Source organism: Anguilla rostrata, chromosome 8 (genome assembly GCF_018555375.3).
Source record: "Anguilla rostrata isolate EN2019 chromosome 8, ASM1855537v3, whole genome shotgun sequence".
In the NCBI taxonomy this organism is placed as follows: domain Eukaryota; kingdom Metazoa; phylum Chordata; class Actinopteri; order Anguilliformes; family Anguillidae; genus Anguilla; species Anguilla rostrata.
Window position 1 is genome coordinate 46,779,120 of NC_057940.1, and position 15,896 is coordinate 46,795,015.

Sequence of the window (15,896 nt, forward strand, 5' to 3'; positions counted from 1 at the left end):
GCGCTCACCAGATTGGTCTGTATGGTAGGATATTTGCTTTAGCTATTTGGTTTTGTGTTTGTTTTTAATGCATAAATAGGCTATGGACAAATTAATTAAGCTTCATTTATTTCATATAAAATAACCTAATCTTGGTCAAAATGTAATGGTTTGTTGTCAACAAAATAAATGCATCTCTTTGCCGTGCAGTAAAACAATGAGTATAACTTCATTCACAGGTCACTACGTTGTCTTAAAACAGTAGGCTACATGGATCTTTTGATGTACAGTAATTTACAGTAATGGTAATAAAAATCCAGCATATATTATGAAAGTTATGAACGTAATTGAAACGGGTAATTACTGCCATGCCAGAGCTGTTTTAAACAAATTGCACAGTGCTAGGCTAAATATTTTCTTAGAAAATGAGCAAAATCCAAAAACTGTCTGCTCTGCGACAATTAGCTATACAGTAAAATTGTTTTAATTTGGGAATTTATTCAAGATAAATTCCCAAATTATTGAAATGAACTATTAGTTTTTAGCATTTTGATGATTGGAAAACTAATTTTCTTTGAGGCATCTTTGAGAGAGACCCGCAAAGATGTGTGCAAAAATGAGATGACAGCAGTATGCAAGCAAGAGCAATGTGAAACCTGACACCAGGATATTTTAAATAAAAATGAGCCTACTTGTTAGTTTTGTTTTCAACTGTTTTTTGTTTTTTTTTGACTGGCAGAGGCATTAGCTGAGGTTGGGTGGTCCAGGGGATGTGGCGGCACCGGGGACCCCCAGGGGTCCAATAAGGGGGCCCCTAAATTCTGAGCTTGCACTGCCTCATAGATTTTAATAGTGACGACATTAGTAGCCTATGTACCTAACAGATTCTGCATAGTCATTGTCAGTAGCGGTACTATAGCCAGCACAATGCCAGTGTGATTTCCAAAATGAACTACAATAAATGTTGGGCTATTTATAAGCTTTGTAGGGATGGCTGCTCAAGCTCCAAGAGCATGTGTTTTAAGAGAACAACAGAGACTTAACTGGCAAACTGCTGACTGAAAACATTAAGTTTGTGCTTGCTTTGCAAATTAGTTTATTGCTAGCTTTTAAAGTTTACTGGTTGTACAAGCCTGCTTCACGCAGTGCATATCAGCCAAATCACATCATAAACATGCATTAGAGGGCTCGACATTAATGGTAACCCTGAGCTACAAATCCGTTGCAAATGAGCAGTTTTTGCTTCGTATCTTTGCCGACTGGTTGCCTGCCGGGTCAGACCAATGTTTACCAGTTCCAATTAATTTTTATTACCCTATAGAGTTCAATGGAGAAACCCCAAACTGGCAGGTCAGTTAGAGGACAGTGCAGATAAGAATGCATTTTCATGCTCATCATTAAAATGTTGGGCATGTGACGCTTTACAATTGTGCACCTGTTGTTCCCAAACTTAAATGTAAGCATAGCATCTAGAAATACAGCTAAAAACGCAAAAGGCACAATTACTTCAGAAATTAATCAGCTTGTCTGTTTTGAGAATGAACACGGTAGGTAGGGTGATTAAAAAAACAAAAACAACTTCACCCTTCTCTCACGAAAGTATGGAGGACTAAATGTGCCAAAATTAAATAAATAAATGTGGAATTAAATAAATAAATACTTCATTTTATTTCGAAATAATTAAATAATTCCCACCTCATGGTTATTTAATTATTTCATGTTGTATTTCCGAATGGCTTTTTTCATTTCATAGTGACGCTTTTCCGAATGACGTATTTCCGAATGGTGTTTTTATTTCCGAACTCCCTTTTTCATTATATAATGACACTTTTCAAAATGGCAAGACCTTCTGTCAATTAACACGAGCAGAGCATGATCACTCACGGTCATTGGTTGCTCACGCATTCAGGCAAAATCAGCAGCACTGCAAATATCACTGCATGTTAAAATTATACATAAGTAAGCCCTAGTGCAACAGCTATTGTTATGTACTAGCCACTTCACGCACGTCCATTCCCCAACATAGGGTGCAAATCAATAAACAATGCATCTATGCATTTATTGAATGAGTGCAAATCCTTCATTGGAATGAAAGCAAGTCGCAAAAACACAAAACGCACAGGTTAAAGGATAACGTTATGTCATTTTAACCAATTCTAACGCTCCTGTAATTAAGAACATTGCTTACTTGCTAGGTAGGTAGCGGGGCTACTGCGGCTAGCCGTCCCACTTGCAGTTCCTGCCTTGCCAGTGTTACACCGAAATCTGTGACCCGTCGAAATCTGTGACCGCAGAGGCCACTGTTGCACATTTTCTGCATGCGTGTTGTCGAGAACGGGCATAAAGAGCGTTTACGTAGACGGCGTAAGCTACTCCTAAACGTTGGATTGCTTTCGCTCCCTGTCCAATGCATGTAATCGCTGGTTGTTATTGCTTCCTATTAGTGATGGGCAAAACAGTTCTTTTTAGTGTACTGAATCAGTAGAATCAGTTCACTAAAACAATTTGTTCAAAAGATTCGTTCGGGGGGCAGTGGGGTGCAGCACTTGTGACTGTGACTTGTGACTAAGGGCTGCTTGAAAGAGAAAGTGAAAATTTCATTGAAAATAAACAGCACACTTGACAGTGATGTTCGATTATTATCCATATTTCCATACCCACTTTCCTCACCAAGAGACTTCTCATTCGCTACAGCAAGAGGGACCAACTATTGTTGTGTCGTTCACGAACGATTCGGGCAAAAGTACTGTCGTTCGCGAACGATTGGGGGCGGGCATAGTACGTTCAGTGAACGAGTCACTGAACTGCGAACGATAGTCAGTCAGTGAACTACCAGTTCACATTCGCGAACTAATCGTTCACGAACGACACAACACTACTTCCTATAGAGAAAGAGGCAACGTTGGTGGATCATACTAACCACCCCAGGCATGGTATCAGTCAGTAGAAAGTAAATAAAACAAATTAAGTTAAAAAAAAAAAAAATGTTTTAGAAACAACTGTTTTTTATTTTTGTTATTACTACATTTTATGAAATTAACTATAAACTGTTTCTAAAAATGTGTATTTGTGCCTGTATGCACAGTGTGACCTTTAGTGATTAAAGCAGACCAATGTTTACCAGTTCCAATTAATTTTTATTACCCTATAGAGTTCAATGGAGAAACCCCAAACTGGCAGGTCAGTTAGAGGACAGTGCAGATAAGAATGCATTTTCATGCTCATCATTAAAATGTTGGGCATGTGACGCTTTACAATTGTGCACCTGTTGTTCCCAAACTTAAATGTAAGCATAGCATCTAGAAATACAGCTAAAAACGCAAAAGGCACAATTACTTCAGAAATTAATCAGCTTGTCTGTTTTGAGAATGAACACGGTAGGTAGGGTGATTAAAAACAACAAACAACTTCACCCTTCTCTCACGAAAGTATGGAGGACTAAATGTGCCAAAATTAAATAAATAAATGTGGAATTAAATAAATAAATACTTCATTTTATTTCGAAATAATTAAATAATTCCCACCTCATGGTTATTTAATTATTTCATGTTGTATTTCCGAATGGCTTTTTTCACGAACGATTCGGGCAAAAGTACTGTCGTTCGCGAACGATTGGGGGCGGGCATAGTACGTTCAGTGAACGAGTCACTGAACTGCGAACGATAGTCAGTCAGTGAACTACCAGTTCACATTCGCGAACTAATCGTTCACGAACGACACAACACTACTTCCTATAGAGAAAGAGGCAACGTTGGTGGATCATACTAACCACCCCAGGCATGGTATCAGTCAGTAGAAAGTAAATAAAACAAATTAAGTTAAAAAAAAAAAAATGTTTTAGAAACAACTTTTTTATTTTTGTTATTACTACATTTTATGAAATTAACTATAAACTGTTTCTAAAAATGTGTATTTGTGCCTGTATGCACAGTGTGACCTTTAGTGATTAAAGCTGTGTTTCCACCAAAAGTACCCGGAACTTTTAGTCCCAGGAACTACTTTTCTGCTTGATTTGAAGTTATGAAAATAAATTGGTTTGCGGCTGCAGATTTTTAAACATGGCGGTTGAAATAAAACACTGCAAGTAGTCGACCAATCAGAAATTTTCAGCGCTTGCGCCCCACCCCAAAGGTTCCGGTACTTTTGGAAAGTACTACCCCCCGAGCAGGGACGTTTTTTGGGGTAAAATAAAGACCCCGGAACTTAATTTAGACCCTAGTTCCTGCGGTCGAAACGCACTGGGTTCCTAGTTCCGTGGTAAAGTTCCTGCGGTGGAAACGCGGCTTTAGTTATATCCAAGGTCACAGATTTTGGTGTAACACCGGGTTGGTGAAGTGTCTTCATGGCTGTCTCCCAGAACACAAACAGAAGCTAGCTTTAACTAGAGACTAGAAAATGAAAGGTCCTTTATTTAGATCCAACACTCAAAGGTTTGCTTGATTGTTTTTTTTCATCACTATTATCATTAGCACGTTAACTAGATAACGCTAGCTAGGAGCATCGTTGATAAAGAACCTACTGTTTGGTAGCTTCCAGGGCTACTGCCGCTAGCCACCCCAATCATAGTTCCTTTATTGCTGTCTCTTCAAATGCTGCCAGAAGCTAGAAAGCTAGTTTTAACTAGCTACTTAGCACATGTCAGTGCAGTTATTTTGATCAAGCGTTTACTTAACTACTCTTTATTTAGTATTGAGCTGGCATTAGTTAGCTAGTTAAGAACAACTGAGATGATGAACTAATTGCTTACTACCTAACTGGCAAGCCAGCGGAGCAAATGCCACTGTAGCCACCCCACTCTCAGCAGGACTATCTCCACACTAACCGAAGCTGGAAAGCTAGTTTCGTGTCATGTACAGAGACGATCTGCATCATATAGTGAGTCGATGCATTACCTTGCTCCTCCTATCCGAATATTACTTACTACCAGCATATAGATTCCACATGTAGAATGACATGATATAATTTTAGAAAAATTCCTCGTTTATTTGATTGTTCAGTGAGCACAGTGAGTTTTTCACAGCTGTACTGGCATACGTTTGCCTATTGTTGGCTTTATCTTGTTGCTATGATGGAGTAAAAATTTTAGTGGTAAAAGAATGCTTTTGTCCAGTCACTATTGTCCAGTGTGTCGTGTGTGGGGCTTGTAGTTACAGATGAGACTACGGGAAGGGGGTGCTTGATAAATTGATGACCAGCGTGACAATGGTGGGGCTTAGAATCTTTGCCTTCGGCGTAGTTGTCCTGAATCATCTACTAATAAAGCTAGAACACAGAGTTTGTGTTTTCAATTTATAATTTGGTTACAGGAGCACAGAATGTCTGAATTGAGTAATCTAGGCACGCTGGTGTGCCGACCACTAGGGGCATTGCGCACTTGTCTCCCCCATTCTTTTTGTCTCACCCTTTTTTCGTTGTTGATGTATTGTCCAAAACAAATTTCAAACAAAATATGCCATGCATTTTGGGTTTGGTTTCATTTTAGGCATGGGATGCTTTTTGGGGCCGATAGGTCCATGGCCATGCTCAATATGGGGTTTTTTGGCTGATTTTTTTGCACATTTTTTGATGAAACATATCTCCCCGTCAGTACTTTGCTGAAGTGTATGATTTGGTGTTGGTTTGACATTTAGCTGTGCATGCAACAATAATAATTCCAGTGCAGGCAACCATATCCACTTTCAAGTTTCTCTGCCCTCTGTTAATAAACTGTATGTTCAAAACTGCTAAAATTAGCTGCTAACTGTAGTTATTTATGTCAGTCAGTATAGCAACACATGGAACTGGATTTAAGTTGCAATTATCTATCTAACAAAAACACCTCTAAAAGGGTTTGCTTATTAAAGAGGTGAAAGATTCCTCAATTAATTTGAGCTGATGGATTATATTTAACAAACCAGATTTGATCAAAGCTGTGGTAACATACACAGGTAGTTATGTTTAAGAACTTTCAAATATGCACTTAAAAAATTAAAAAATTGACTTCTGTTTTGAAATTATGAAGCATAAATAAGTACATTTTTGATATTTCCTGAACATTGCCTTTAATATTGGAGGGCACTGCAAATACAGTACTTTTTAAAACACTTTTTTGTTTAAAAACGCTTCCCAAAATGCCAAATTTTTCTAGATCAGCTGAATTATGACTACTTCAGGATTTCATATGTTCATGACATGTAGGCATGTGTGCATGAAAGTGAATGTTTATGACATGTATGTATGTTGGATCTTCTCCACAGGTGGGCAGTGTGGTAGAGTTCCAGTGCCAGCCTGGACACTTGCTTCTGGGGTCCACAACACGACTTTGCCAGGCTGACCTCACCTGGAGCGGGACCCAGCCTGAGTGCATCCGTGAGTTCCACCGTCACTACGCTCACCAAAAAGCATAATTACTGACAGGAGGAATGAAACACTCATGTGTGTTCTTCACTGAAACATTCACTGAGAGCTATTCTACCCCCTAAGCATGTAACAGAAGTGTAATTAAGGCTACATATCTGTATAAAATGCAACTTCAATTTTGCAGTACTCATTTAAGACATTGTTTTCTAATACAAAATAATGCAGCGAGTAATTCATTGTTCTTGAGTCTTGGGTTGTTAATTAATCTCATGATAAACATGTTTTCAACGTACAACAATGCCTAGTTACTCACACATACAAAGCACTGTCTATAACTCATTCATTAAAACTGGCAAAATTTATGCCTGCCATTAAAAGTATTGATATCAAAATGATACTACAAACAATATGGGCTATTTTCTTCATCTTCATCTTGAGTGATGTATGGTATGAAGTGGTAGTTCTACTAATAAAATTTATTTCTGAAATGCGTTTCAGAAGTATTAGAACTGCAGCGCTGCATGCTCTGTGCTTTGTGTGTGTTTTCAACAGCTAATACTGTTGGTGACAGAACAGCTGAAATTTAGCAAAATGTAGTCATGGTTTTCAAACACAAATCCAGTTTGATTGTCGGTGAATTCAACATATTTGAGAGACGCAGGTCTCCATTGCAGAAATAAGAGAGTTTCCCCATGGAAAGGAAGTGATAAAAATGTTGATCATAGAAAAGAAGCTTTTCTTCAAGACAGGAATATTTTTAAAAAGGTTGAGAAATTTGGGTAAGACAATCATTTTCATGAAATTAATATGGCCATCCAGTCATAAGGGTAGAGAGGACTATACTCCTTGCAACGGTTCATTAAGGGAAAAAAAAACTTTTGGTTGGTTTGGTTTTTGGTTAAAAAAATAATTAATAGTAATAATTGAGAGAGATTTAGTTATTGCAATTCCCAGATATTTAAAGCCAGAGCTTGACCATCACTTTTCTGGAGGTTGAGCTTATACCCAGGCTATTTTCCAAAGTGCTTCAAAATAGAAAGGACAGCTAGTGAATAGGTGACAGGGTTGGAGATGTATAGCAGTAAATCGTCTGCATATGGAGGGACCGTTTGACTTATTCCCCCCTAACAATTCCCTCAAATTGTTTCTCACCTCATAGGCATATAGCTAGTGGTTCGATAGCAATTGTCAACAACAATGGGGACATTGGGAAGCCCTGTCTCATCCTGCATTGAAAGAGGAAATATTCTGATGTACTGTTGTTCATCACTACTGATGGTAATGGAAATGAGTAAAGTCAATTCATGAAATAAAATTCTTGTCAAAACCTGACTATCTAAATGCAAGATTGCTTCAGCAAGCCTACCTGTTCTTTGTTTTTTGGCATATGCCAAATAGGAAAAAATTTTCCCTCTTAAATAGTCTTTGGGGGTCTCCCAAAGTGCAACCTGAGATATATCAGGAGTATTATTTCATAAGAGAGAATTGAATGCCCACTTTTTAGGGCTTGTAGGGCCAGTAGGGAAGAAAATATTCAGGGAGGTGGGAGCATGGTCAGATATTGCAATACTATTGTATTCACAACACTGTACCTATGATAGTAGTCAGTCATCTAGAAGAAAGTCAATCTGTGAATACGAATGATGTATTCCAAATGCCTGTAATGTAATGTAATGTACACAGGATAAAAAGGATAGGCTCTGGAATCTGGAAAATTAAACCTCCAAGAATTGGTTTAACCCAGTTGCTTCATCGATTTAGCTGAATTGGATAGGGGGGTAGGTTTTGAAGAGATCCTGTCCAATTTAGTAGCAAGCACCCCTCCTATTATAACATAGTGATTAAATAAATAGAAATGCAGGGTGTGTACATTGGCAAGGATCACAGGATTATTTTGAAGTTGACCTGTAGCAATTACATATCGGCCGTATGGATCCGTGATGACATTCGTTGCCTCAAAAGCAATATTCGTATGAATAAGAATTGTTGTACCTCCAGCTCTGGCATTGAACCTTGAATGAAAAATTTGACCAGTCCAAACCCGTTTCACAAGGGGGACAGGTATCGACCACCTCAAACACTACGTATTCGTTCTTTTTTATTTTCGAGGAGTGAATGCTGTTGCCTATTGAAATGTAAGTCCCATTAAAATACACACAATAAACTGTCCAAATGAAAAAAATGAAATTTCATACATTTATTTTGTGTTATATTAATAAGGCCTCATTTACAGTAGCTATTAACTTTTAGACTTGCTACTGGGAAATCCTTGATCATGACGAGCTGATGAGCTCGTCAATACATTTCTCACAGAAATTGTGGTTGGTTAAGTCTCTTAACTTCACTGCAGTGATGATCAATCTCTACACAAAGCAAGTGCATGTTGTTTCCTGTTATTGATCACAATTCTTTGAGACTGTATTGTATAGCCCAGCAATACAACCCAATGGCAATAACTCATAAAATAGTTTTTTAACATGATTTGCTCAATTGAACATTCAAAGTGAAACTGTTTGTTTATGATCGGCAGCTCCGAACATTTCTGTCACACCCTCAATAAACGGCAAGTCCCAGTAGAAGATAGGATTAAATTTATAAAAGTTACGTAGTTTCTGAATCCTCAATGATGTCACTTGGCCGCTGCCAGTGAGGCCAGGCAAGCAATCTGAGCTTCCATTGCTGTGTCAAATGTCAGAAGTATTCATCATTGTTATTTGCTACCTAAATGTTGTTGCACGCTTGTCACCGTTAACATGAATATAGTCTGACATGTCAATCTTCAGCATCAATTTAAATCATTAACCAATAAGCTGGGACTTCAGGTGGGATTTCCAGTGAAAATATTTACCTGGATATCAGTCAGAATTCTGAGAGTTTGAATGTAAAACCCACTGTCATACATAAGTGTGTAAATCAACCAGTAGCCTACGAGCCATGGCATTAAGTCACGATTCCAGAACGCCATAAATATAAACAGTGGAGTGTTCATTGAAATTGAGGTCCTACTCTTATCATTTATATAATGTTGGTAAATTGCAAGCTTAATTGGTCACAAAAACAGCCAATATCTCTGATGGGAAAAAAATGATATTTTAATCACAGTTCCAAAAATACATTTTTATATCGTCCTGCGTGGATTACGTGTCCTGGTATCCCTTCACGGTTTCCTGTCTAACTTTCCTGATGGCTATTGCTTCCTACGACTTGGGTTGCAATTATGCATATATATGCATCTCTAGAAACACTCTTCCTCATATTAACACTTTTTACACAAAGGCCGCCTCTACAATATGATCTCACGATAAGTTCCAGTAATGCTGAAATGAAATTAATGCAACAATTGAATTTTGTGTTTGTCTTTTTTAAGATAACGTTCAAACCATTTAATTAAGGTGGGTGAGAAGAAAGTGGGATGATTGTTGTGATATATATTTTTTGTTATATGTGTAGTCAATTTCAGGAGTTTCCACAAGGCACAAGTAAAGATGTGTTGCAAAATAAATTGGTGAGTAGACCTGACCTATTTTTCTGGAAGCTTAAATACCATAGAGTTGAATGCAAGCTTGCTTTATAGGTTAGAGAGACTCCACTTGCAGCAGCTAATAGGAAAAAAGACTGCGTTAGCCAGTCTGCTATGTTATTTTGTACGTATTGTATTCATTAGACCACAATAATTGTGAAAGTGGATTTTTTTTAGTAGGACAACATTTTCAATTTCAGCTATTGGACAAGTAAACAATCTGAGACAAGGGACCCAAGATGTTAATGTCAAGCCCTGCTTTAAAGAGCAACATATGCAGATTAAAATTTTTTTTTGCGTATTTACAATTCTGTGCTCGTGGAGACGATGGTTTGAAAATTTATTTTTTTATATAAATAAAATACAGGCCATATGAGCCAAAATTTTATATTAATATTAGCCAGTGATGTTACAAAGTCTATTCCAGGCCTGGAGGGCGCAGTAAGTCACTTGTTAGTCAATCGGTTTAGCCAGTCACTGTCTTAAATTTTTCATTTCACAGCTAGCTAGAATGGTGAACCACTGTGTTAGTGCAGGCAATGCAAACTCTAGCCTGTCAGGGCATGGAGTTCACCCTGTGAACAGCAAGCCAGTGTAGTGACTTAAGAATCGTGGTGAATCGGGGTGATGTGGTCTGACTTTTTGGTCCCTGTAAGAACTCTAGCAGCTGCATTTTGAATAAGCTGAAGCTTTTTGATGGTCTTTTTGGGGAGCCCTGTCAAAAGACCATTGCAGTAGTCAACCCTGCTAGAAATGAAAGCGTGAATGAGTTTTTCCAGGTCAGCTTTTGACATGAAGTCCCTGAGTTTGGCTGTATTTGTAAGATAAATATGATAAAAGCTGATCTTGTTACTGCTTTTATGTGGCTATTTAGACTAAGGCAATATGTAATAATTTATTACAAAATGCAGGGAAATTTATTACATATTGCGTTCAAGCTGTGTACTAAAAATGCGGCGCATGTTAAAAAATGCAGGTGTTATCACATAATGAAGTGAAAATTTATTACATTTTGTCGAGTTATTTCATAATGCGGTGTTATTACGTAATGTGTTGTTACACACCCCCCATGGCATGTCTGTTTGTACAGATGTGGTCCACACCAGACAATTATTTTCTGGTCTGAGTTTAACTGACTCAAAAATAATTACCGTTAATTTGTATTGAACTCGCATGTCAGTTACCCTCTAGTCTGTGATATTATTTAGTAATTGTGTGGGCATGCTTGTTAGCTATCATCAGGACCGTTTGCAATAGAAAAACTAGAATAAGACAGTTAAGGCTGTTTTATACTTCTGCGTAGTGTGCAGTTTCTGTAATTTATTTAAATAAACATGCTTTATTTTGTATTATTGTATTCGTGCTCCAGTACAATTAACTAACTGAGATGTTGCTAGCTATACATAAGATTTCAGACGCAGCCTCTGCTTGATTACTGTTCATTTTAGGTACTGCCTGATATGTATTATGCTGATATGTATGCTTAAGGTAGCACAGGATTATTCAAACTAGGATACTGGGGGGCCTAGGGAGGTCAGAGAATGAAAAGGGTAAGGGGATGCAGACTGCCTGGATGGAAGCAGTCAAGTTTTCCTATAATAGTGTGAACACCAATGAAATCTTGTAAAATCTTGAAAAATTGTATTAAGGGTGACGGCAAGGTGTGAGGGAATGGGAGATGATGCGTAGAAGTAATAATCTGAAATGTCTTTGTTTAATTGCTAGAAGTATAAAAATTACATTTATGGAACTTGAGGCTGTTATGAATAGTGGAGGCTACGATGTAGTTGGCATTACCGAGAAATGGCTTGGAGAGGAGGATGGGGGATGAATATAAAAGAGGGGTACAAACTAGTGGTGTGTCTTTCTTGAATGATTCGTTCTTTTTGAACAAATTTTTTTGACTCACTTCCATGTAAAGACGTTCATTTGGATCAGCTCTCGGTAAGATCGCCTATTTAACTGTTTTCACCTTTAGGCTTTGAGTCTGTACTAGCAGTTATCCAACGACAGCATTGATGTGCTTGAGCGAGGCGTGCTCGCCGAGCCCCTCTCTTTTGTGTGATCAAAAGCAACAGTCCCTAAACTGAAAGCAGCGGCAACTTTGAAGAACAAACATGTGAAGGGACTGGATTCACAATGAGCTAGCTACTCTGTTGTTGGATTCCTACCAGTCTTCCTCATCCAAACATCTTTGTATTGCAATGACAAACACATGCCTGTGTAAAATTGAAAGCAATTGGCTTACAACTTAACCCACCTCTTTGACTGCATATATTGTGCTCCTTCAATAAAAAATAGCCTATAGATTATAATCAATTCTTTTTTGGTTGCAAACAATTTAGCAACTTGCGTCGCCTAACTTGTGCACCTTTTATTCTTAAATGTGTTAGGACACCGCTTCTTCCCATGGAGTCAAAGTCAGGATGATATAGGAACTCACCAAGACAACAAACAAGGTTTATTGTAATCACACTGGCCAGCGGGAAGGTCACTGAAACACAATACAAGTTTGTGGTACAGCAACCCACCCCACACTGATCTTCTAGCCAGGTTTAAATACCCTTTGACTGGGTATGCATGTCCATCCTGTGTGCAAAGGCCTATCTTTGTTCCCTAATGACATCTGTTCTGTACATAAACAACGTATGCCCTTAGTGTTGCCTGATACCATATGGCACCACTACTTCCAGAGAAAAACTTATCAGACCCCATCTAAATGGTGCGCAAACATCTGTGAAAATCCTAACAAAGGTTTATGCAATGTAAAAATTCACCTACAGAGGACAGTAGGTAACTTATTTCTGAGCCGTTTTTCACTGGAAGAGTTTGAGAATGACCTTTGACAGAGTCACTAAAGTATAAATAAATAAATAAATTATCTAAATGTAAGCAACTAATATTTGCACAGTAGGCATTGCATTTGAAGAGAACAGTGTAGAGAGACAGGAAGAATTTGGAGGAGAGAGGGAGAGACGTGCGACAAAGGTCAGCGGTCGGATTCGAACTGCCAACACTGTGGCTCGCATTGAGCATGTGGATAGCGCTCTGCCAGGTGCAGTGTCTTTTACTGCTACCACAAAAAGTGAATGTGTAAGGAGGCGATGATGAGAGCAAAAGTATAATTAGACATGTTATACATAATTAGAAAGCATATTCTGTCACATATTGGATAGATTAATTGTCATTCAAGCCAGATTGTACTACAAAGGGCAACAACACCATAAACAACATTTGTGGTATTACGCACAGCTACTTTAGAAGGTACCCAGGCACCACACATGAGTGCATATTTCATAATCTGATTGTCCAAGACAATATATGACTGCTCAAAATATCTACAAAACCAATGGTAAGGTTGTATATTTATTCCATATTTAGTCCCAGATATTGACAGTAGAATGACATATAATTTTAGAAGAATTTGTCTTGTTTATTTTGTTATTCAATTAGCAGCGCTTTTACTGCTGTATAGGCATATTTTAGGGCTATTGTTGGGTTTATCTTGTTGCTATGATGGAATACAAATTTTAAGTGGTGAAAGAATATTTTGTATGAATGCCCAGATACACTGGACAATTGTGTCTATCATGGGGGGTGTAGTTGCAGATGAGACTGCTGGGAGGGAGTGCTTGCTAAATGGACGATGGACGTGACAATGGTGGTACTTAGAAACTCTGTATTCGGCATAGTTGTCCTGAATCATCTACTAATAAAGCTAGCACACAGAGTTTGTGTTTTCAACTCATAGTTTGGTTGCAGGAACACTGAAAGTCAGAGTTGAACAACCTCAGGACACTGGCGTCATGTCCATTAAGGGGGATTGCACAAAGGGGTTAAAGTGAGCCCTAGATGCCAATTTTGTTATACGTTTGTGTGGAATGTCCATTGTGATTACATTGTGGGTATTCCGTTCAGTGTAAAATGACAGTCCAGTTTGATATTGTAATTAAAACCAAAAGAAACATGGAGACAGTCAAGCATAAGCCTACCATGCACTACCCAGGCTACTTCAATAGAGAAGTCAGTTGCATGATATAGTGAGCAGTGCCACAGTGGTGTGTGGCACTTACCCAAGAAAAGTGACTGGTCAATAACATTAATAAGGTTCGCAAAGACTAATAAGGAAGTTGATGAAAAAAGATAGCGACCAAGGCACTCTTGTTGTGAAAAAGTAAAAAGCCTTTATTGTATGACTAATGCATAGCAAAGGTTAAAAAAAACGCACTTACGCGTTGCAGCACACTGGCCTTCATCGGGGTGACTAACCAGTAGTGAGTAAAAAGACAAAATTTATATAAGAAATGACATCATAGGCTCATTACCATAATAGATTGAGCAGGTGACTAGAAATGGAGGAAAATACCCACATATTGACACAATATAAACTACAATATATGAAACACCATACAGTAAGTAAAATAGCAGAACATACCACATGGAAAAAAAAAAAGTTCATAAACACATGAGCTCATGTCCCCCACAAGAAAGTCAAAACAAATTATAAGAAAGGAGAATAATCTATTTCATCATTGAGACCTGGAAACACCATGGCTTTAAGTTGGAAAATCCAAAAGGTTTCCTGTTGTGATCCCCACCCCTCTGAGAACTAGGGATCACTTAAAGGGCCATAGCTTTAAGGGATTTGGAGCTGCCATGACCAGAATATCTGTAATGTTTAGCCATTGGGTATTTGTCATTAGACGTCCTAATGGCATAAACATGCTCAGTCACCCTGTTCCTCAGTCTACATTTAGTTTGACCTACATAGAAACAACCACATTCACACTCCAACCTATATACTACATAAGTTGTATTGCAGTTGACAAATTAATGTATAAAATACGTTCTGGGTCCACCAGTGACTTTGGATTTTACTATGTGATGACAATGATTACAGTTCCCACATGGGTGGTTGACTGTGGGTTTGGAGAGCCAACTAGGCTTGGTTAAGGGAGCCAGGTCACTGCATACCAACTTGTCCTTTAGGGTTGGTGCCCGCCTATAAGAAAAGGCTGGGGGCTCTGTGAACACTTCACACTAAGTAGGATCACTTTCAATAATGCTCCAGTTGCATTTTATGATGTCCTTGACACGAGCTTGGCTGTGTTGGGTCACAAAATACACTTGTTTGGATTTTTGAGGCCTGTGTGACTGAGAAGACTATCTCTCTCTCCAGAGGTTTTGCTTTGGTGAGGGTCTGATTTAACAGACTTGGCTTGTATCCCCGTTGCTGAAACTTAGCGTACATCTCACAAATCACAGATGCCATGCGCCCTTTGAAATGGTCCAAAAGATATTTTCTTAATCAAACTAGGGGGATGAAAACTGTCTGCCCTGAGGATTGTATTACAATCTGTACTTTTTCGGTGAATAGCAGTGTGAAGTGAGGCATTCTCAGTTTTTAAAATTTTCAAATCCAGGAAATTGATTTCCGTTTTATTGTAGCCAATGCTCAATCTGAGATTCTCATTGAGCGAGTTGACGTAATTGTGAAATTGTAACAGTTCCTTTCCAGATCCAGAAAACAACATTAAAATGTCATAAATATACTTCCCATACCATTTTATTTTCTCATAAAAAGGGTTAGCGAAACAGAGTATAAAATTGTCTTCCCACAGTCCGAGATATAAATTGGTATAGTTAGGAGCAAAGCATGCACCAATGGCAGTACCTTTTTTGTTGCCGGTTAGAGTTTGTCCTATAAAGGGAAAACGTTGTTTACTGTCCACTCCGTCAATTGTACAAGAAAATCAGCAGGGGGCATAGTTTATTCTGGCCTACGCTGAAGATAGTGCTGTAAAGCCTCTAGCCTTCATGGTGTACAATGTTGGTGTAAAGCGATTCCACATCCATAGTGACCATATAACTAGAAAACCAACATCTGTAAGTTCAGATACCTTAAGTGTGTCTTAATCAATCTGTAATTTATGTTCTGTAAAACTGTCACTGTAAATGTTTATTTTAACCAGGGCTCCTCTGAAAAAGAGACGTTGGTCTCAGTGGGACTTCCCTGCAATAAAGGTTTCAATCAAAAAAAAAATCTATTCAGCTTAGT

General features: G+C 38.3%; 1 protein-coding gene across 6 annotated transcripts in view; it reads left to right on the forward strand.

Moving 5' to 3' along the window:
- Positions 1 to 15,896, forward strand: part of csmd3b (CUB and Sushi multiple domains 3b) — a 919,486-nt gene that overhangs the window by 869,012 nt on the left and 34,578 nt on the right. For all 6 annotated transcript variants that reach the window (XM_064348440.1, XM_064348441.1, XM_064348442.1 and 3 more), the window contains one exon: positions 6,216 to 6,327. In XM_064348440.1, the coding sequence (XP_064204510.1) occupies positions 6,216 to 6,327 (112 nt within the window). The remainder of the gene's footprint in view (positions 1 to 6,215; positions 6,328 to 15,896) is intronic.